The following is a 21,967-nucleotide window of genomic DNA, read 5'->3' on the forward strand; positions in this document are numbered from 1 at the left end:
TGCATTTGATTGCTCTTTGCTGTGAGGGCCTGTCATTGCTGTGGTATCCCCTCTGTGGTGGCCTGGCTGAAGAAGAACAGATGGTAGACAGAGGTGGCTTGTGTCTCTGTTTTCCAGGGTCGCTGAGCAGCCAACATTAGAACATAGTGACTAGACAATAGCTAGGCACCAAACCTCAACCCCCTCTCATTACCAGTGACTTTCAATGACTCCTGTGATAAACATCACCAAACTATGTCATATTGTCACTAACATCTGTTTTGCAAACACTCACACAGCAGCTGGTATTGTCACAGTGGCAATGTGATGACTCTTTTCCCTATGTCTCCGACTGATAGTCACACATTTGGATAGTGGCAGTGAACCAAACCGTCGCCTGGGTTGCTACGGGTGACTAGAGAACTGACTTTTGGGCTCCTGAGGCAAACAAGCACATGACAGATTAGTGTGTGGGCCTCCTCCAGGCTTCCACCTCTGTGACCCTTAGGAGCCCCCTCTTTACCCCCTCCCCACCCCTGCTCTTATCCCTAAAACCCACTCCCTGCCTCTCCTTTGTCTCCACACTCTCTTCATCCAAACTCAAAACAACCTAAGGAGGTGGAAAAGCAAACTGATTCTCAATCACTGGAACGTAGACATGAGTGAGTTCTTTATAAATATCTGGCTTCCAAAAGTACTGCTATTTAGATAAAATATACAAATGAATGTAATTACAGTAGATTACAAGTAACCAAAGTATGCATTTATGAAGAAAAAAATAGATGTCGTGCCATGTATACTGGAAAGGAAATAGTACACACCAAAAAATATGAAATAAACAGCTTTCGGCGGTTCAACGTAAAGAGAGAAAGGGCTTGGGTATTTCAAACTGTTTGCAGATGTGTGTCTCCACCGTTAAATGCTGCATCCACTGGAACAACACACATGGTATAAAAGGACTAGATGAGCTTAAACAAAACTGGGGATACTACAAGACTGTGTAGTCTACCCAAACAACATGCCCACTCCTTTTTTAGGGATGGACTTGTACACTTGTTTATTGTATGGAACAAACATCCGTTGCCAGGGTTTGGCCTTGCCTGCGCCCATGTCTTGTGAATGACCCTTGCTGGCTCTTTTATGTGCATCTATAAAGGGTGGCAGAGAGAGCAGCTCCCACAGGAGGGCTCGACCTGACGATGACACCCTGTTGTCATGGAGACTAATGCTATGTTGGGCTTGGGTTGGGAGTGCGTGTGTGTATGTGTGTGTGTGTGTGTGTGTGTGTGTGGTGGGGGGTGGGGGGGGGTGGAGCACTGTCACTAGTGTGTCTAATGATGTTTGCAGCACAATGCACTCAACTCCTCAAAGGTCCTCACTTTTGTGATCCCCTGTATTAGCAGGGTTCCTGTTGCTTCACTGGCATCTTTGAGTAGTATTGTAAGTGTTTTTCAAGGTATGCAAGTGAAGCGCTATCATTTTCATTTCATAACTTCAGTAAAAATACAGATCAGGAGTCAATATTCCCTTGAACATCACATTTAAGAAGGTAAATGCCAATTAAGTGTTATGCTAATGACAAAAGCCAAATAATCACAGATAAACATTTCTCTTTCTCTGTTCATTCAGTTTTGTCTCTCATTCCAAAGGCTCTCTAAATGACCAAAGGATATATCACTTCCCTTTCAAGGTGCCCAGGGGACCAATACACCTGGCTTAGCAGCTTAACAGCATTTCCCCAAACACCCAGGCCAAAGGGTGGCCCTGTACAGAACTTGAGACGCTTGATGATTGAAAGAGCTACCTACTTACTCATCTGACTGACCATTCTCCCTCTATCACTCAGTCTGTCCCTCCATCTAGTTCACACATTCACAGTAACTTTCAACTGGTTTGTCTTGCTCCTGAGGTCCTCTATTTATTTTCATAGGATTTTGAAGGTTTACACTAGTCAAAAGACAAGGCCAGGGCTCAGAGTGATATCTTTGCATCTGAGTGCTTCCTGTTTTCATTGCAAGGCCGACCCTTGTCTTTACAGGGGTGAGTAAGGGCCAGCAGGGGGTGAGAGGGAAGGAAAGGCCAAGGGCGCCAAGGGGCTAATTGTAAATTTCAGAGTTTGCTTTTGCTAAACACAAAAGGGTATCCCTTTTGGAACAGTAGCAAAAAGTCACATCACTGCACTTTAATTTATCTTCTCTTCTCACTCTTCTTCTATCTTACATTTCCTCTATCTACATATCCAACATTTTCTTAATTCTGTTGGGTAGTCCATGCTATTGAAGTGCAGCAGAATATTTTACCCCTAACAGAGAAGTTTACCTTTCTGATAACATAATCTCCCTGTAGTATTGAAAAGCTTATACCAACAGTCTGGGATTTCCCTTCCCCTAATGTGGCTGGAAGACATCCAGAAACTCATGGCGAGAGACAGGGGGGTGGCATTAGAGAGAAAGAGTGGGAGGGAGGATAGAAGAAGGGAGTGAAGAGACAGTCTGACCCTCTTCTGCCAGCCAACACCAGCTGATCTGGCCAGCCGTTTGCCAATTACATGTGGGATATTTAAGGTTGCCAGCTCACGTGCTCTCTAGTACATGTGCATATGGCCTTAACATAAAAGGAGTCAGGGATATCACAGCCTCTCCACACAGCCTTTTCATACTTTGTAGGATCAATACGGGGGAAAAAACTGTACTTTCCTCTCAGTTGGGATGCTGGCATTGTAGGGTTGGTGGTATATATGAGCTCAAATAAGTGTTTTTCTTATAATTGACTGTCTTGAAGAAAACAACGCTGTGGTTTCTCCAAAGTGAGTGTGAGGTCAGAGGAAAGCCTTGGAAGGTGGGAGGGGAGAGGGAGAGGGCAATTTTGTTATACTGAATCTAAAAGCCAACAGTTGTTACTATTGGCCCGTGTTGTTTTTTTTTTTGTGTGTGTGTGTGTGAAGGGGGGTCCTGTCCTTTTGAGCTTTTCAGAAGATGTGACAATGGCTGGATGTTGAGAACATATGTAGGGAGACCCCTGTGGCTCATGGAAGAGGAGCTTCATGCTGGCCCCTCAGTTTGAGAAAATACAAGGCCACTCCTTTCACTCCTCACCCCTCAGTTAATGAATGCGTGAATGGCAGAATGCCGCTATAGGCCATTCAGGGGCCAAAGTCCCCAAGAATTCACCCCTCGACAAACGCATCCAGCTATGGCAAATACATTTGCTTAACAAATTAAAAGAAAGGAGAATGGTTAATGGGTGTGTGTATGTGTATGTGTGTGTGTAAGAGAGGGAGAGTTTAAGGGTGGGAGAACTGGATGGTGAGAAGAGAAAGGGGATAATTCAATTAGTCCTCTTCCTAAGCAGAGAAATGAAAGCAGGTTAAAAGGGAGGGATTATAATTTGTACAAGACTGGCCAGGGCTTTGCACAAAAGACACAAATAAAGATTGGAGAACATCCACAAGCAGGAGATTTGATAAAGGAAAGAGGAACAGAAAAAGGGGGCCTTGAAAGCTCTGCTCTGTATGAATTCACCAGATCTCTGAAAGATGTGCCCAGCTCTGGGCCTTTCCCCTACCGTTTCTTGCAGTTCTTTCAAATTTAAAACAAATCGAAAGAAAAATGTTGGCAACTCCTACAGAGAGTCTGTGCAGAAGGGAATCCTGAAATTGTGAGAGACTTTCATTAAAGAAAGTGCAAATCAGAATGAAATTCATAGTCTAAACGTCATTAAATGGTTTAGTTTTTTTATCACCTCTCACACTCTGCTCATGTTCAAGGGAGGAAAAAAGACCCATAGCAGAAAGAAATGTTTTCCTAAATAGTAATTAATAATAATAAAAGTTTAGTTTCACTCCTGTCCTAAGCCTCTGAATGAAGCCTGGTCTGGGCAGTTTGACGAGAGGTCTCCAGTCAGGGAGCGATGGAGCTGTGAACAGCTGTGAAGTCATTTTGATAATGATGAGAATAATAAGCGTGTAGACTGGCGTGGTGGAGCTGCTAAGGCCTGCGAGGCTCAGGGCTTTGCTGTTGCAGCTTCACTGCTCCTGAATAGATAAAAGTGATTAAAGCACTCCTGATTATCCCTGACCAATATGTAATGGATTTACAGCCCTTTCAATTAGGCTGTATTTGCTGGCCGCTTATTACTTGGGCTTTTGGTTAGGTAATCAGGGTAGAGAGAGCTTTAGGTTGGGAGTGGGCACTTTGGTGGTGGTTGGGGGGAGGCTCCAGGGCACACAGGGGGGCACCTGACCCTCTTAAATGTGAGGATGATCTGTAATACTATAGCTCTAAACTAAGTATCTTCTACTTTCTCCCTTCTTTTGCTTTGCCCATCCCCTGCATCATCCCTCCATCTTTGGAACAGGGAGGCACAAGCTCCGGCAGCTTATGTGTCCCGGCGTGACCACCTCCTTCTGAAACCTGACCTATGTAGCAAAATCAATACAACCCGATGTTCTGATAATGTCCTAACATTAGCAAGGGTGAGGGGACATGTGAGAAGACCACCCCCCTTTTACAAAGACACATGCAGAAAAGTAGACTATAGTAGACATTTTATTGAGTATGAGTGAAGTACTGTGGCACTTAAATTCCAAATCTAAGTCATGTCAAATGAGTGTGTTTCGTGAAGCGAATGAGCTAATTTCAGAGTTGTCTGCCTGCACTGTTTGGCCAACAATTTCTCCTCAGCTAAGGAGAAGAAACGCATTAGTACAGCATGAAGTCAGTCAGATTTAAAAACGTGAAACTGGTGGAAAGATCATTAAATATAGTCTTTGCTCATTCCAATGAGAAGTTGCATCTTAAGAGACATGAAGTACATGTTGCTAATTCTGTTCCCTCAGTCTTTACTCTCACAATTGTTCTCCATTAACTATCACTCTTCTTTATCTGCTGAGAAACTTTCTTCACGCCAGCCAGTGCATCTCATACTGTAGTAAATGTCATGGATTGTTTGGCCCTTTCGGGATCATCCAGAGTGTGCTGAGCAGAGCAAACAGTCCAGACTGATTAGATTGACCTCGTCACTGTGTCCCTCTGACAGGCGGTTGACAAGTGAGCATCACGACGCTGCCATCACTCTTTCTTTCACTTGCTCTCACAGCAAATGCTTTTTGGAATGTGTGTGTGTCTAAATGGGTTACTTTCATGTGTGCATCTTGAAAACATAATGGCTTTACTTACCGTGAGATGCTGGAACAGCCACGCCCTCATGATGTTTGTGGCCACTTTAGGGAAAATGCCACGCTTTTTCTGCCTCTTCTTATCCTTGTCTGGATCATCATCATCCCCTGTGCCAGGCGATGCAACGCTGTTGTCTAAGCCATCTCCTGGACAGAAACCAAACCCAGGGTTAAATAACATCTCAGACCACACCATAGACTATACCATAGATCTGTTGTAATGTTCAAAGCTTAAACAGAAGGTACAGACAGTCAAAGCTGAGTTTAAGGCTCATGAAAGATGGATAAATGGACAAATACTACAGATACAGATGAAGGAATTGGAGAGTGGTTCACTAAGGCCGAAAGATTGCCACAGCAAAGCCGGTGTTGTGCAATGAAGATGTGGAGGTAGGGGGATTTAGACGGCCTTAGAGACAGGCCCATACAGAAAGTGAGGGGTTTACACAGAGGCCTAGTAGAGCTGCTCTATACCCCAGAGTACAAGAAAGGGGAACAGGGGTTAATTACTTTATTGTTATGGTTGGACACTGAAACACTGTGCTCCTCATTCAACGACAACAGTTGAAAGAGGAGAAAGCAAAAGGAAAATGGACAAGGAGCCTGTGAGTACAGGAGAGACTGGGACTCATGTCATTAATTCAATTAAATTTGCATGCTTGACGTTACATAGGGCATTTTTCTTTCCATCCTTTGAAAAAAGCCAAAGGGGACAGAATTGAGTTATGCGGTTATGTACAGTAATATAGATTTATGAATTCATACCATCCAGTTGAGGTGCATGAGCATTGATATGTGATTTAGGGAGGTTCATCGTTGCACTTCAATGCACATAATGAACTCATCGTCTGCTTCCTCCACCCTCCCCAAACTTGCCCCCCCCCCCCCCTCTCTATTCCACCACAAGATTAGCATGACAGGCCAGCGGAAGGCTTTGCCTGCATTAATGTCCATCAGCGTTTGATTTTATGAGGAGAACATGAACATACGCTGGCACGATTTCTCCTTCAAATCGAAGTTTCCATCTTTGTCCCTTGCCTTTTTCTTGTTCCTCTTCCTCGGCATTAATTGTGCATTAGCAAAAATGATTTACTTTTAACAGTCATGGTTATTTTTTCTTGCCCCCGGGCACAAATGCCTTGAAAGCCTTCCTTGAGGGCATCTAAATTATGTATCTGAAAAACTCCTCCACTAAGGAAGAGAAGGACCCTGACATTCTCAAAATTCAGACGCACATGTCCTCCTGTTTTTGGGGAGGCATCAATCACAACCACCTATACAAGCCTTAATCTCGCATAAATATTTGAACTAATAACATTAAAAAGGGGGAAAGAAAAAGGATCCGACTGGTGGCGTAATCAAATGCAAAATAAATGAAGAATTCATGGCCAGCAGGGGCCCGCACTTCTAACTTTTTCCTCTTTCTTTTCCTTTTTTCTGCCCCCATTTTTTCCCTCTCTTTTTTCTTCTCTGTCTCTCTTTTCTGTCTGTGCACAGTGTTTTCCTTCCACATCATTAGTGCAGAGCCACACGAAAGAAGAAAACAGAGAAGTGCCGACTTTGCGCTCCCTGTGTGAAGTTAAAGAAGCAACAGCCCTCCTGGAGGACATATGGGTACGGGGACACAGATAAGGGGTGTTGTAATTGTAGAATGGGCTTTCATTAGTGGCAAATGCCATAAATCCCAAGCTAAGTACGAATCCTTGTTCAGGAAAGCTTAAAACAATAAACTTTGGTCTGGCCATAGCCCTACCCTAACTGTGAGGGGCTTCCTGAGAAATGCAACCCAGACGGAAGCTAAGTCTAACTCCCCCAGTTTGCTTCCAACTTCAGTAAAAACACAACTTGTGAGCTGTGAATTTTAACCACCCCTTCTTTGTTTCTCTGCTTTTGAGCTTCACTGAATAATGTTGATACACAGTTTGGTGTTTGTTTGTATGCCGCTAGGTTTTGTGTTGATTTTCGAGCTTGTCTCCAAATCCCCCTCCTGCTGTGAGCAGTCAGGCTCATCCAATAGAACCACACAGTGGCCAAAAGGCTGGCAGATTAATTTTATTGACGTTTCCATTTTCACTGCAATGCGATAGCCTTCCCCCTGGCCACGGCCAGTGCGACCCGTGCGTATTTACAGACTGACCTGTCACTTCATTACCCAGCATGCTTGCTGCCTCCTGCCCCAGCCCGAAAGGAAGAAACCAGACTCCCCTACTTGTCAGCTCCTCTCTAGCTTGTATACACATGGATACTGACATGTGTCCACAGATCAGACAAGCGGTATTCAAGCATCAATTTTATGTACAGTTTTAAAAGTTGTTTCTGAAACTGCTATTTACATGCAGATGTACGCATGTTCTCACCAGAGAATGAAGAAAAAATAAAAGTGGACATAACATGAAAAAAGAGAGCGCAGAAACAAGACAAAGCATGAGCAATAAAGAAGGAGTAGAAATAGAATAAAGAAGATCCAACTTGCTCAACCTCATTACATCTAAAGGAGAGCTGGTGCTTTGCATCCACCCCCACTCCTTTCTTATGAGCAAGAGAAGGAACGCTGCAGGGCAAATTGTCCCAAACGCTAATGGCTTCTGACTGTTCCCTGGCAACTCTGCCATTCTAACCTGCATGGATGTGCACTCCGAAAAAAAAAAAAAAAAAATTGGGTGAGGAAAAAAAAAGTACAGGGCAGAGCACAGGGAAGCGTCCCATCATCTGGCCATGTGACACAGATGGGGGTTGGCTATTAGGAGGCAGTCGAAAGGCCTAGGGGAGCCGAGGTGCTGGAGTGTAGCCCCAGGCACTTTTGGAAAAGCAGTGCCCTTGGAGACGGAAAAAAAAGACAGCCCCCCTCACCCCCACCCACACACTCTCCCCTCTCTCTTTCTGTCTTCCTTCAACCTTTTCTCCTATCGCCCTCTCCCTCCCTTCTTCTATCAAGATCTTGACTTAAAGTGTCGGCAATGAAAGTTTCTGTGCATATTTTCAAATGCAAAGAAAACTGAGAGAGTGTAATCAGGCAAGAAGGAAGACAATGACCGGACGCAATGAGGGTAAGAGAGTGAATGAGCACGCTAGCGAACAAACAAGCATGAGTCCAACAGCACATTACGCTCACATACATTCCCTCTCTCATCACCAGTGGGTGGTTATTAAAAATGCATTCAGATATATCTCCTTGTGAGTAAATTGGTCTCAGGGCTTAGCTCATTATCAGGCTGGGAAAGGACTGTAAACACATTGCAACTCTGCTTATCTAATGTTGGCACATTCAGGGCCGCTTCAGGAGTTCTTGTACAAAAAAAAAAAATTGTGTTATTACAAAGTGTCCCACAGTTTCTGCTGAGAGTAGTGGGAGTTCTAATGACACTAGAGCCTATGTTTTATGTCTAGGAGGTACCTACCCCTTGGGGAGCCACTATGGTCTAGTCAGCCCAGGAAGTAATATGGATATAACCACAAGTAACACATATTACTGCTATCAGTACACCAAGAGTGCCCTCCGTCTGCTGTTTTACCATTCACAGATCGTCATGTATGAATAGCTGCAAACCACATTAAAACCTAGTTATGGTTAGTTGTGGAATAGTACTCCAGATAAGTCCTGATACCATTCATATATTAATCAAAAAGCCTCTAGAGAAGCTTTACATATTGTGTGTATGTGACTCTAAAGGCTGTGCTGCAATTTTGCACTGGGAGGCCCCCGCATTTGTTTCAGAGTAATGAAGCAAAAGTGTAGAAGCAGTGGCTTATGCAGGCTGTGGTTAAAGTGACTAATTACAACAGACCCCCCACGCCCCCTGTCAGCCCAAACTAGTCAGGCATGTTCACTCAAGCTCACCCAAATACGGAGAGGAGAAAAACTCATAAGGAGAGTTACAGTACAAGAGAAATAGATGGATAGCAGAGGCTATGGTTTTTGTTGTTGCAGAAGCTTCTTTGGATTCTCTACCTTAACACACCATTCTGACCAGGCCCTCCACCTCTCCCTCCAACACCCTCCTATTACACCACCTCTATCCCTGCAGGCTTGGCTGCAGAGAATAAGGAGAAAAGAAGAAGGGGGATTTAGAGCCTCCCTTTTCCCTCTTTTTCTCCTCAACTTTTCAGCCAACATAAGCGCCGTTTAGCACATTCAGTCCCCCCAAATGGCAGCGAATGAGAGAAGCAGTGGGGGCTCCTCTTTTGTCCGTCTGGTTACCCCTTTTATTTACTCTGGATTTACGAAGGGGTCTTTGCCGGCTCTGGGACCACATGCTTTTGACACACACAATCTCTCTCACATACACAAATGCATAGAGACTCCATTCACACTAGTGGAACAGCTAACCCTCCATTGCTCTGTGCTGACTGAGGATTACAGGTCCTTGCTATAACCACATGCTAGCAATATGCTTCACACGTAATATAGTTAAGTACCAACAACTATAACATAATCCTTTTAATGATAAAACACTTACTTGACCAGCCGATTTATAACTGCAAGTAGGCTATCAGTGTGTTTCTATGACTTTGTGTGGACATGCCATATGGTTTCCTGCACTTATTCAGATGCATACAGTAGATGAAGGCTCTAAACGGAACAATTTTAGTGTGGCTGTGCCACTGCAGCCAATGTTTTACGCTGATTATTTCCTGATCTGTGCTTAAACAAGCAGCAGCCCCTTGCACTGGACCATAAAACAACAGCTTAGTAAACAGCAAGCATGCTGACAAATTGGTGGCGCTCAGGCCGGAGTCATTAACAGCCTTGAAACCTGTCAGAGCAATTACAACAAACTCTCTCCTTTAGCAAGTCTCCCTGCCAAACTCAGATGTCACTAGTACACCCACCTCCTGTCTACCACTCCCCTTACCACCAGGACACTAGCTAAAGGTGAACAAGAAAACACAACCCTTCTCCCCCGTCTCCTTCAACAAGCATGACACCCTGGAGAAATAAGAACAAACCTCCGTCTCAAACACAGCTGTATCTGAATCCTTGGGGCTACAACTGAGTGGTTCCTTTTTCTTGATAAATAATATGTAGTTGTCTCCCTACAAAAATACATCATTAAGCGTTCCATTAAATGAAGTGGAATAAGAGCTTCTAATTAGATGGTTTTTTTTTATCAATGTGCGAGGAAGCAAGGCAGTCAGGCAGTAAGAAAGGCATGGAGGGAAGGAACAAGGGAGGTGTGATGGGGGGCAGTTGCTCAACAACTCCTGTACCTCTTCTCCCTCCCCTCTCCACCCCTTCTCTAAGCCCCCTAACCCTGCCATCAGGCAGATATATCTCTGTCATCCCTGGAATGCTGAAGATAACTATCGCCTCTCCACCAATACATGGCCTCTCACAGGCACAGTGTTGACCCCACTGTGCACATCCCTACCATAGAGGGTGAGGCTGAAGTAGAAGGAACCGAGAGAGAAACAGAAGGGAAGGGGTGAGAGTGTTGTGTTGGAGGTAAAACATGCTTTTAACAGCCAGTAAGACCATTTTACCTTATAACCCAAAATATGGGCTGGAGCAAAGCCACCCTCCTCTTTCAGCTTCTCCCCTGGAGCCAAAGAGGAGTAGTGGGTCCAGAAGGGAGAGGGAGGACTGGGAGAACTTGTGTGGTTCAATCCTTTTATACCAGTCACTGCCTACACCTCTCTTGGTCTTTTTATAAAATGAAAATCTGATAATAGCCCACAGTACAATTATAGTTTTCAAATACTTTCCTGTACTTCTGTACATTTACATGTTTGTATAAAAAATACAAGCAAGTGCAGCTTTTACACAGATGTGGATTATATTTAACAGAATGCATGTCAGCTGCAAGAAGGCTCTTCCACCTAAATCAGGCTTTTTTTGAGGGGCTAAAAAGATCTAAAAAAAAGAGATGGTATAAAGATGTATAAAAGAAAAGAGGCAGGCTGTTGCAGATGTCAGGACCCAATTTGCATGAATGGCAAAGGGCTAAATTGCAGGGGATGGGGGGAATCTACCCTCCACACCCTCACCCCGCTTTTTTGGGGCGAACTAAAAGGGAGTTGTGATGCCCATGACTGCCCCTCACTCAGTAGACAGGGATCAGTGGCTAATGAAGGGCTTTGGGTCTCCACCAGACATTTCACACTCTCTGCCTCCCTGACAACTCCACCCTGCTCCCCCTGCCCTCTAAACTCTGCAGTAAAAACTGCGGCTGCTCCTCCCCTACTTTTAGAATCGAATGGGGCTAATTGGTCTCACAGGTAATCTCGATCCATCACTTGTTTCTTCATAAACAAATTTACAAACTTGTCAGTGTAGTAGTGCAAACCTTGCTCGTGTCTACCAAGACTGTACCTTTTTTCTTTCCCTAAATGACACAATGGAGCTATTCTTATTGAATAAAAATGCAAATAATGACACTACTCGCTCTATAATCTATTATTGTTACAACAGAAAAACAGGGCTGGGTGTACCCAGAGAAGCATACCTAAATCCTATGGTTTGATGCTGCATTAAATATTAAAGAACAGGTATTTCCCTAAAGTAATTTGGTCTTTGTTGAATTGAAACAAGCATGATCATTAGTAAAACAAGCTGCTTTTGAGCTTGTGCTTGCAAAAAAATACTAAGTTGCTCTGCTTTGGAATGATAATGTTGCGAAAGCTTCAACTTTAGAGATGAGATAGAGCAAAAGAAGAAAGGAGAGCATGTAGAATAATCATATGGATCCATCTGCTCGTGAAAAAATGGCTGCATAATCCCCACTAGGAGCTATTGTATATCAAAGACTTCTACCAAAACCAGACAGAGCAGTTGTATGGTAGTTGCCTGTTTAAGCTGGCTGTGGTTTCATGATTCAGAACAGTTCCCATTGTTTGAGACTACATATGAAAACAGGAGTCATTCTTTACCCTCAATTACAATTTGAAACCAAGCAAACAAACATGCTGTTTTATACATAAAAAGGATAAATAACTTGGATTTATTACAGACACCTGATGGACTGTGGCATCAGAGTAGAGTTTAACAGATATGGAGTGGCTTTACGTAAAGCAAGGGAGTTGAAAGAGTATATGAATTAAAAGGTTTATAAATCAACAAGTCAACCATCAGATTGTAGCCTCTGCTCAGCAGCCCTCTCATCAGCCAAATGCCATGAAGTTTTTTTTTCCCTCTCCGCTCTCTTTTTTTTTTTTCACACAAATGTCCTGGAGGCAGGGAACAAAGCGAGCAGAACTGATTACTGCACTGTTGCTCCGCTCCGCCAGTCTAAACTCTGTTTGGCTTCCTAATGAGCTCACTAAAAACCCAATTCATCACCCATAACCCCTTCTCAACCTGCCTTGAAATCCCCCATTATGGGAAGTCAAGGACAGTCCGTTTACAGGCTTTGGGCTGGGGTCAAGGGCTCTAAGAGGTGGATGGCAGTGGCTGTGACAACAGCGCGGCCAAGGTTATTTTGACACAAGGGATATTTCCAATGTGGCTTCTCTCACCTCCCAGTACAGTTCACCAAAAAACATCCATTTCATTCCAACTTTTTGTCCTTTTGATTGTCACACACTGTTGATTTTATGCAGTAAAAAGGATATTTGTATTTTCTTTCTAAGCGGGGCATGTTATTTTATAAGTCTTACACCAACCATCCCCATCTCCTGCGCCCCCCTTTCAGCAAAACCAGCGGTGTCTCAGCCTGAGCGGAGGTATGTCCGGCTTGATGGCTGCAGCAGCGGGAACGTCCCGTTCCAGTCAGCTTTCGCACCAGAGATTTCAAATTTAATACCCCTTCGTCCCATCCCTGCAAAGACAGGAATTTGGTGGGAATGCGGTGGGGTGGGGGTTTGGGTTTAAAAGAGTGGAATACAGTTGGTCTATTAAAAATGGGACAACGGAGAGTGAAGTGTAAAACCGACTGAACATTGCAGGTGTATGACACACAGCCGAGAAGATGGGAATCGGGATAAGAAAAAGAAAGTCTGTTGATTGGAGGGTTACTATGGTGGAGTGGTGGGGGAGGAGGAGGCGGAGGACAGGGTTGGGGTAAACTCCCACAGTTCCTCATTACATGAAGCTGAAATGATCCTCCTGACACCTGGGCTGTAACCAAGAGATTACAGAATTGATGAATCCTTGGTTTAAAATGCAGCTGTTTTATTCTGCTTTAGTAATTAATTCTTTTTCCGATAACGTATTGATTAAGCGTAGCCCCTGATAAAGTTCAAACTGAAAGAGATCCCCTCAGGGCTTTGGGTTGGCCTACACTAGAGACTCAAGGAAAACTTCCTCCCTTCACCTGCATCTATTTCTCTCTGTCAGTGCAGTTTACCCTCATAAATTAGTCAGATCTGTGAGGAGTGAAGATCTTGCTTGGTTGATACTTGCATTCTTTACCCTCTTCCTGAAGTGTTTCCTTGCTATTTTTCAGAAATCATACCCACACAAATCCAGATGACCCATTTGTCCATCTTGCACATATCACCAAAACATAAATTTGAAGAGTTCCAGCTCACTAATGTACTACATGTATTCATGGAAACAGTGCCTTCATCTAGGCACTGCCTTCTAAGCTTCGTTTGCTCTCCACCCTCGTTCTCATTGTCACCCTAGCATGAAATCATGGTGTACAGAATGAAAGCATCTGGTTTTGTCAAACTACTCTTAAATTCTTTTTATCACTGCATTTTTCATACAGCTGTGAATAAGAGTGATCAGCAGAGGGTGGAGTGGGTCTCTCCAGACAGCCAACAAGCAGAGAAATCAGATACAGCTTTACAAGAGAGTCAGCCGCGCTAGTCTTGTCAAGACCCTTCACCTAAAGGCTCCTTTACAAGTCAATAACCAGGGACCAACGTCCTCCACTGGGCCTTGACACATATTCACCTCTTCTTATAGAAAGCAGAGGCAAAGGGGGAGAAAAAGAGTTTTGAATCCATTGTGCAAACCTAAAGATTACTGTTTTGTATGCAACTATGGAAATAACTCTAGATTTCTGCCATGAAAAATCTTTGTGGAAATAGAGTTCCTCCATCCTTGCAGTGGCAGTGAACTACATTTATTTCTAATATAAAACCCAGACTCTTCTGACACCCCCTTAATACGCAATGACAAATAATTGGTGACCCCACAAAGACAGAAAAGTCAGTTAAAAGCCTTTTTCAATATTAAAAACTAATGAAAGAGTGAATGAATTATGAAGGGAGAGGGGGAAAAATATAATTAGAATGTGGAAATAGTGCTTAATACATTTACTCGAGACTATTTCCTTTCGTTAATGGGACTGTAGCATGAACATAGATGGTTTTGACGAGGCTAGTATTGACTGTCTGCCCTGCTCCTTAAGGTAAATCCAGCAGGTCATTTCATTAAAGCCCAATTCCATGGCGCTAATTTTGATTTTAGGGGCTTGACAGCTGTTGGCATGTGGAAATTGCTATGGCAGGATCAGTGGGAGAGGAGCCTATTACTGCTGTGAAGAAAAAAAAATACAAATTACAGCTACAGCCTTGCTACAGATTAAAGCTGCTCTGCCTTGCTGATCCAAAGTTGGATTTTGTTGCAGTCCTTAAGTTTTCAATAACCAAAAATAGTATGAACAAATGATAACGTATCATGCAAAAAAGGTCCAAATCCAACAAAAGTAAAGAAATATGTGAGAATACCTACTTACATGCATGCCTACTGTCCCTACTGTTTGTGATAAACAGTAGGGACTGTAGTAGCAAAGTGTTTGAAAATATTATATCAGTGTAATCAGTTGCTATGAATATGGCTCTTTTACATGTTTTGGCTAACTCAAAACCACAGCTGTAGTCCAGTGAAGATCATGATAATTCAGTGTGATTTTTTTGTGTTGGTCTTCATTTTCTGAAAAGACATTACCAATCCTCCCTCACATGTAATGGTTGGTCTGGCAGTGAGATGAACCTGACTCACAGTATTAGCTGTTAATCATCCTGCCCTGCAAGTTAATATACAGTATTAAAGTTCCAGAAGGTAGAAAAAAGAGCTCCTTGTCCGATGCTTTTAATTAGCAGTGCTCTGCAGCTCTCAGCTTTTTGAAGCCCTCCATTTCCTTTTGTTTCACCCTTTCTTTTCTTTCTTTTTTTTTGTATCTTATTTCTTTTTTTCAGTGCGGCATTTGCTATTGACTTTTCAATTTTCTCCTCACATCCACTCCCTGCACTAAAGGTAGCACCAGTGCCTCCACAGTGGTACCCAGCTCAACAATACCCCCAAGCCGACTCTACGAGACGCTGGCTGGGGAGCCCTATGAGCTGGGCCAGCCCTGCAGCTCCCACCACCCCAGCACTCACTCCCCACGAGACCAAAATCAAAGAGAGCAGCCCTTAAAATCTAACCATGGGTAATGAGGGTGCTCCAAAGAACAATAAGCATATACACCAAAGGAGAAAGAAGAGTAGGAGTACAAAAGAAAGAGAGATAAAACTATAGGAATGTTGGCCTGATATTGTTCTTGAGGAGAACAACAGAGAGTGTTGGAGGAATAAAATCCTAACTATACTGTGTAGTGGGAGAGAGGGCAAAGGGCCACAGCTAGTGGTGATGGTAGCCGGGGCCATGCATCTATCCAACCACGTATCTCAACTCAAAACAACAAGGGGGTCTGCCGCATGCCTCTGGAGCCGAAGGGAGCCAAAGGGAGCACGACTAATTTCTGCACAACAATGGGCCTGGATGAGCGCCCACACAATGGCAGGTGCTTTGAATAGCAGCAGGGCCCTTGCAGCGGGGATCTTCTCCTCTCTCACTCCAAGGGCTTGGGCTTTGGCTTGTGTAACCTTTCATTTTCAACCAGGCTTCCTTTTGACTCATAAAGGATGAAAATGATCTCATGGGGGGCCAAAGGAGTAAGAGACAGCCAAGCCTGAGAGGCACAATTCAGGCCAAGTCTGTCTATGTTTTCTGTTACATGTTATCTGCCTCAGATTTCTTCTCTCCCCCTTTCACATATTCTTTGCGCTCCTCTTTTTCTACCCTTCAAATGATCTCCGCATTTGTTTGCTTGCTTTAACATAACTCCACATTTTTTCTACCTCTCTCTTTTCAGTGACTGTATTTAGTGCTGTTATATTACTGCAGTACTTGTGTTTGTTGTGCTGCGGCTGCTGCTGCTAAACTGTCCTGTAGGCCATGATGCAGTGGAAAAGGCAGTTTTCCCCCCACCTTAAGAGCATTCTTTCCGGGGTCACAAGGTCAGGCTTCACAGATGTCTCCTGCAGACACTGTTGTCAAAGGACTGCATCCCTGGGAGTAAGTATTCATACTAAACAATGCAGCTTTAGCCCTCACTTTGGGAAATGCAAAATGTTTTTTTTTTTTGTTTTGTCTTGCTTTTTCCTACCTTTCTGTTTTCATTGTTTTATTTTTGAATAAACCAATACAGTGAGTGCACTTTTTCCAAGGTGGAGTTTTTTGCTTTGAGATAATGAAAGAAAGCGCTGGTTATCACAAGATAGTGGTGTTTTCTGCTTGCTTTCATTCCTTTAAACACTCCCCGTCTCCATAAGTTTCCTCCAATTGTTCAAATGGGGCCTTAGTCATCCTTGCCTGATGGCAGAGGGAAAGATGCTTTAAAAGGTCTTTCTCATTATGTGTTGCCAGGAGAGAAAAATGAAAACATGTAGTAACTGTCCTGAAATACACACTGAGAGACAGATACAAAAAAAACCCGGGGAAGCAGGGTTGAAGGCAAACAAAGAGTAACCCTCAATGAACAGAAAGGCAATATTTGAACTAGAGTATCTCTGTGTAGCCTCAATCTCAACAAAAATTGTTGAGAACAGAATTCCTGAGCCAAACAGCTTTCATTAAAGGGTAATCAGCTTGTGTGCTGTTAAAAGGCGGAGTGTAACTCTGATAACAGAGAAGAGATTGCACTATTTAACATGCAAGTTCTGCCTCAGAACATGGAAAAGTGTGTAATTGGAACAACATTTTAAAAATCCAAGCACTGAGCTATCCTTGAATATCTTACTCTTTTCATCTCGCTTTTCCTTGTTTCTTTTTCTCTTTCTTCGTTTGATATGGCATTCTTGCTTCCCCCTCCAAACATCTCCTCTGTTTTCTGCAAATTGATAACCCTCTAAATGAATTATGGTAAATGCGTAATGAAGGTTTTCTCAGCTTCAGCCCTGCAGCCAGCCAGGATGGAGCATCTCGTTTGGCATGTTTGATTCGTTTTGTTGCGCATTTAGCCCCAGTGTTCCTTCAGAGTGCTCACTGCTTGAGGGATGTAAATAAGAAATTATCCTTGCTGACTAACGTGGCTAATACCTCCTCTGGGGTAATCAAAAATTATTAGTCGCTCGCTTCCAATAAACATTAGGGCTCACGGCGCTAACCACTGTCAAATCGCTCACCTCTGCCTGCTCCCCAATAGCCATAAAATGGGTGAACAAAAGTGATCAGGTGTGGAAAAAGCACCCTGGCTACATAGAAACTGAGAGACTGCGGGGCTCCTTTTATGCCTAAAAAAGCAGCCCTTGGCTTTAAGAGTCATTAAAGCATGTACTAGAGTGGGAATCAGACTAGAAAATGAGCTTATCTTGCATAATGCCCTCAAAAGCTTTGCATAAACGTGAAAGATGAGCGCGTGAAAATCAGCAGCAGAGAGGAAGAGCCCGGATTGTAAGACACTTCCTTTATCATCCTCCCACTCTCTTGGACGATGGCAGCATGTTAAAGCACTACCTGTAGGGTACAGCTACTTTGCTCAGTTCCAAATATTCGTCAGTGTGTAAACCCTGGTTTACACAAGAGAAAAACCACACAGCAAGTGAACAAGCTGTAGCTAGCCTCGCTAAGCCACTCTACTCAACCGCGTGCTGTTTTTTGGAGGGACCTTTGCTGTGATGTGGGGTTTGGACATTAGGGGGAGGAGAATTGGGAAGGTGGGGGTGGTGGGAGAGATTAAAGAGCCAAGGGAGGCAGAAGGAAGAAAAGAGAGTAAAAGAGCACAAGGCCCATTGGTCAAACACAAAGGGGAAGAGAGGGAAAGGACATTTGAAGTCAGGGTTACACTCCAAATAAGCACACCTTAAACGGCCCTGTGTAAGCTGGCAGTCAGGGTTTTTGGAGTTTCCCTGCAGGTGTGCCTTTGACAGACTTGGCCTCCATAACCTCTCTCTGATCAAGAATGAGGCCCAGGGTTGGACACAGAAACCAGTGGCATCTTGCTGTCTGTGCCTCCCATTCTATGTCTACTGCACACACACACACATGCGTGCACGCGTGCATTCTCCATAAACACACACACCAAGACACTGCCAGACAAGAGGAAAACAAATCTGGCGAGGGCTAGAGCGATTGGATTATCACCTCTTAAGGGTGACTTCTTGGCTGACCCCTTCAGGCTAGCCTGCTGAAACAAGACAAAAAATTTCCTGGGAAAACATTCTCTCCCTTTAAAGAAGTGAAGCACTGTCGTCTTTGCAATGCAATGACGGCAGCATTAATGGACGTGGAAATGCCCTTTGGGGCAAGTGCTCAAATCCCTTTTAGCCATATTACATCAGACCCCTGTGCACTCCTCATCATCACCACATGCACTGGTGTAATCAGCAATGGAACATGGGTGTGTAAACCCACTGTATAATGAACTGCTACAACAGCACTGCACTCTGTCCTTGTTTTTTGCCAAAGCCTGTGGGTGAATGAAAGAATTCCCTCTTTTTTTTTTTTACTGTAGTTCAGTTCTGATGACTCCCCTACAATACTGTTTCCTCTCACTCACTCTCAGATAAACTGGTCTTCGTCTACTTGAGAAACAGAAGGAAAAGAAAGAAAGAAAAAACGTATTCCCCAAGCTTTCGCTTAATGGCGCACAACAGACATTCTCCTCAGCTGCTGTCAGAATAATCTGGGTAATTTTTTCCCTATGTTCCCCAAACATTAGTTTGCACATTAGGCTGACCCAGTTAATGTGCCTTTCCTGCTGTGCAGGACCCAGTTCCTGGCCAAGCTTGGCCAGGGAAGCCAGGTCGCGCAAAGGGTCTGCTCATGATTATGGACCAGAGGGACCAGGCCTCATCTAACGTTAAAGCAGAGGGGACAGGGGGGAGAACAGAATGAGGGAAAGAGAGAGCATAGGAAGAGGAGTGGGAAAGGATTGAGCTGTAGTGTGGACAGAGGGACAAGGGGTGATGGTCATGTAGTAGGAAGGCTATATTGCTGGAAGCTGAGTGGCAGGCAACCTTGTATAGACCCTCTCCTTTCGTTGTTTTACAGCTGTAACACACGCTAAGAAGAAAGACAGAGACTGAAAAAAGGAAGAGAGAACAGAAGGGAGGAAGGAAAGAGGGAGCTGAGGGAGCTGATCATTCTCTTTAATCACATTTTGGATGAGGGCCAGGTAGTCTACAGAACTTAGGGCAAGACAGAGGGGTGAAAGAGAAGAGGGAGAAAGTATAAGAGGGAGAGGGAGGAAGAAAGAGAAAAAAGTGAGAGATGGAAGCATAAATGGAAAAAGAGGGGGAGAGGATGGGAAAGTGTATGTACGTATGGAGAGACACAGAAAGGAGGATGAGCTATAGAGCTTGAAGAAAACAGCCCCAAGTGCAGCAGTGCTTAAGCTAGTGCACACATATGCCCACACATACCATGTGTGTGTGTGTGTGTGTGTGTCTGTGTGTGCGCAAGAGAGAGTGACAGCGTTCCCGTAAATGCCCGCGAATGCTGAATCTAGCAAGAATCTGGTGTTAGAGCAGAGGCAGAGAGAGATCCATTTTAAAACTATGTGCATTAACTATACTTTTCCCCATAGATTAAGCACTCCACATGAATAATTTAGCCTCTTTTATGCTAATGGGATCATGAAAGTATCCCCTCCATACTGTTTTCTACCCCTCCACAGCAACTCCTCTCAGCTTTCAACAATGGCCCTGCCCCTTCCCAACAAACCATCGGACAGACACGCCGCACTGTTTTCACAGCAAACACCTGACTAACATAAGGCTGACATGTAGGGACAAGGCTAAAGTTGCACACAGTAGCGTATTGAGAAACACCACGGCATTGCAATCCTTATTAAGCTGGTTTGTCTTCAGTTTATTCTCTGTTAAATGCAGTTCTACTTCTTGCAAATGAGTAATATATGGCAAGTTTTAAGGTGAATGCACCACATGGCAGCGCTTGGTTTAATGTTTATCTGTTGCTGTTGAGCAAGTTTTGTAAATGGCCTCTGAGGTAGACTGCTCCTCTTACACTTCTGAATGCTTCACTGTGGTTCTTTGTGTTTTCTTTTCAGTGGGGAAGTCGACATATCCTGAGTGTTTATGTGTTTTTTTTTTTTCTTTTTTGGTTCAACTTCTGCCATCACCCACTAAAATAAACTTGTGCACACATTAACAACACATACACACCCTTGTTGCTTCAGTATTGTGTTGTGGTGAGGTGGGGGCACTGTGTGAAAATTATCAGTGCTCCAACAGCTGGGAGTGAGGGCCATGAAACAGCAGGGCTTGGGTCTGCTTTATTGTTTATCTGTTGTTTATGGGCTAGTGTTCAGCTTTAATTACTACACTAAATTAAACTCTAACAGGCACTTAGAGGGAACCAGCTAACGCATGCACATGCGTGCCCATACACACACACAAACCATATATTTTATATACAAAGACACACCTCACCAATCACTCAGAGTTTGAGTATATTACTACTAAAATGTAACAAGGCTTCCATCTTGTGTTTAGCAAAGATTGTGTTATTTCTTTTGTGGTTACATGTTTGTTTCTTTCTGTCTATACCAACATTTTTGGGACATTTTAAGCCCTAAGCATAGCTGTTAAAGTACAAAGACAAAGCCAAAGGTTCTGAAAATGCAGGATTCAGTAAGCCTTGTTCATGCTGGGACACCAAGAATCATGTCCCCACCAGGAATGACCTCTTGCTAGTGAGCTCAACCACAAAGACCCTGTCGAGTGGGGCCCCTAGCCAGGGCCAAGGGGGCTCACCAAACTCCCCACACATGCACACACACGCGCAAATGTACCACAACACCATCAAGCGCAGCATGCTCCCTTGGAGCCGAACACTCAAGCTCTCCCTCTCTTCTCTGCCTTCCTCTCTATCTCCGCCTCTCTCAGTCTCTCTGGGGAGTCTGTCTATCCACAGAGCGTAGGGATTGTTCAATTGCTGAGAAAATGTACAAAATGCTTTCTCCTCTCTTCTGTAGAGTCATTTCCATCTACAGTAGAATCTGGGAACTGTACAGAAAGCCCCTTTGCTGAGCACTCAAGATGTCATCGTGGATTTGGTCTTCATGCATAGCTAATAATTACAAGTGTGGACTGGAGCAGAGGCACACACACACTCAGACTTACACAAATACACATTCAGGAAGAGGGGAAAAACATTACCTACCAGGCTAAATCAGTGTTGGGGATTTGCAGTTTATGACTGAGTGCATTTGACGTTCCTGTGTTTGTTGTGGGCAAATGTGCAGAGTATTTCCCTACACTGCTCCATCACACTTTGAGTGTTTAACATATTACAGACACCTGCTTGGAATGAGTGCTATCTTGAGGCACGCACATTCATCAAGTTTAACTCCCTGCAACTGATGTCTCTGATGTTTCTAGATAAGCTTGGAAGAGCTCCAAAGGACTGTTACTCAAAATGATGTGCATGCAGAGCCAGTGAGGTTATTGTGTGTTACCTTCTGAACTATCTCCCCTTAACCGTTGATATTTGTTTATCTAGTCAGAACCTAGGTAGCTCTCTAAGAGTCAGAAAGAAAGGGGGGGGGGGATCATTCTTTTTTTCTTGTCAGGGCAATTCTGTGTCACAACCTTTACTGATGGCTATGAGAAGGCTTATGGTTATCGGTTTACTTCTTG

At 43.9% G+C, this 21,967-nt stretch overlaps 1 protein-coding gene across 5 annotated transcripts in view; it reads right to left on the reverse strand.

The window, feature by feature from the left end:
• Nucleotides 1-21,967, reverse strand: part of meis2a (Meis homeobox 2a) — a 76,769-nt gene that overhangs the window by 39,201 nt on the left and 15,601 nt on the right. For 4 of the 5 annotated variants that reach the window (XM_072364848.1, XM_072364850.1, XM_072364852.1 and 1 more), the window contains exon 8: nt 5,157-5,302. In XM_072364848.1, the coding sequence (XP_072220949.1) occupies nt 5,157-5,302 (146 nt within the window). The remainder of the gene's footprint in view (nt 1-5,156; nt 5,303-21,967) is intronic. The other variant, XM_072364849.1, reaches the window with a different exon arrangement.

The sequence above is a fragment of the Leuresthes tenuis genome, unplaced genomic scaffold (genome assembly GCF_036924035.1).
Source record: "Leuresthes tenuis unplaced genomic scaffold, fLeuTen1.0.hap1 SCAF_15, whole genome shotgun sequence".
Lineage (NCBI taxonomy): Eukaryota > Metazoa > Chordata > Actinopteri > Atheriniformes > Atherinopsidae > Leuresthes > Leuresthes tenuis.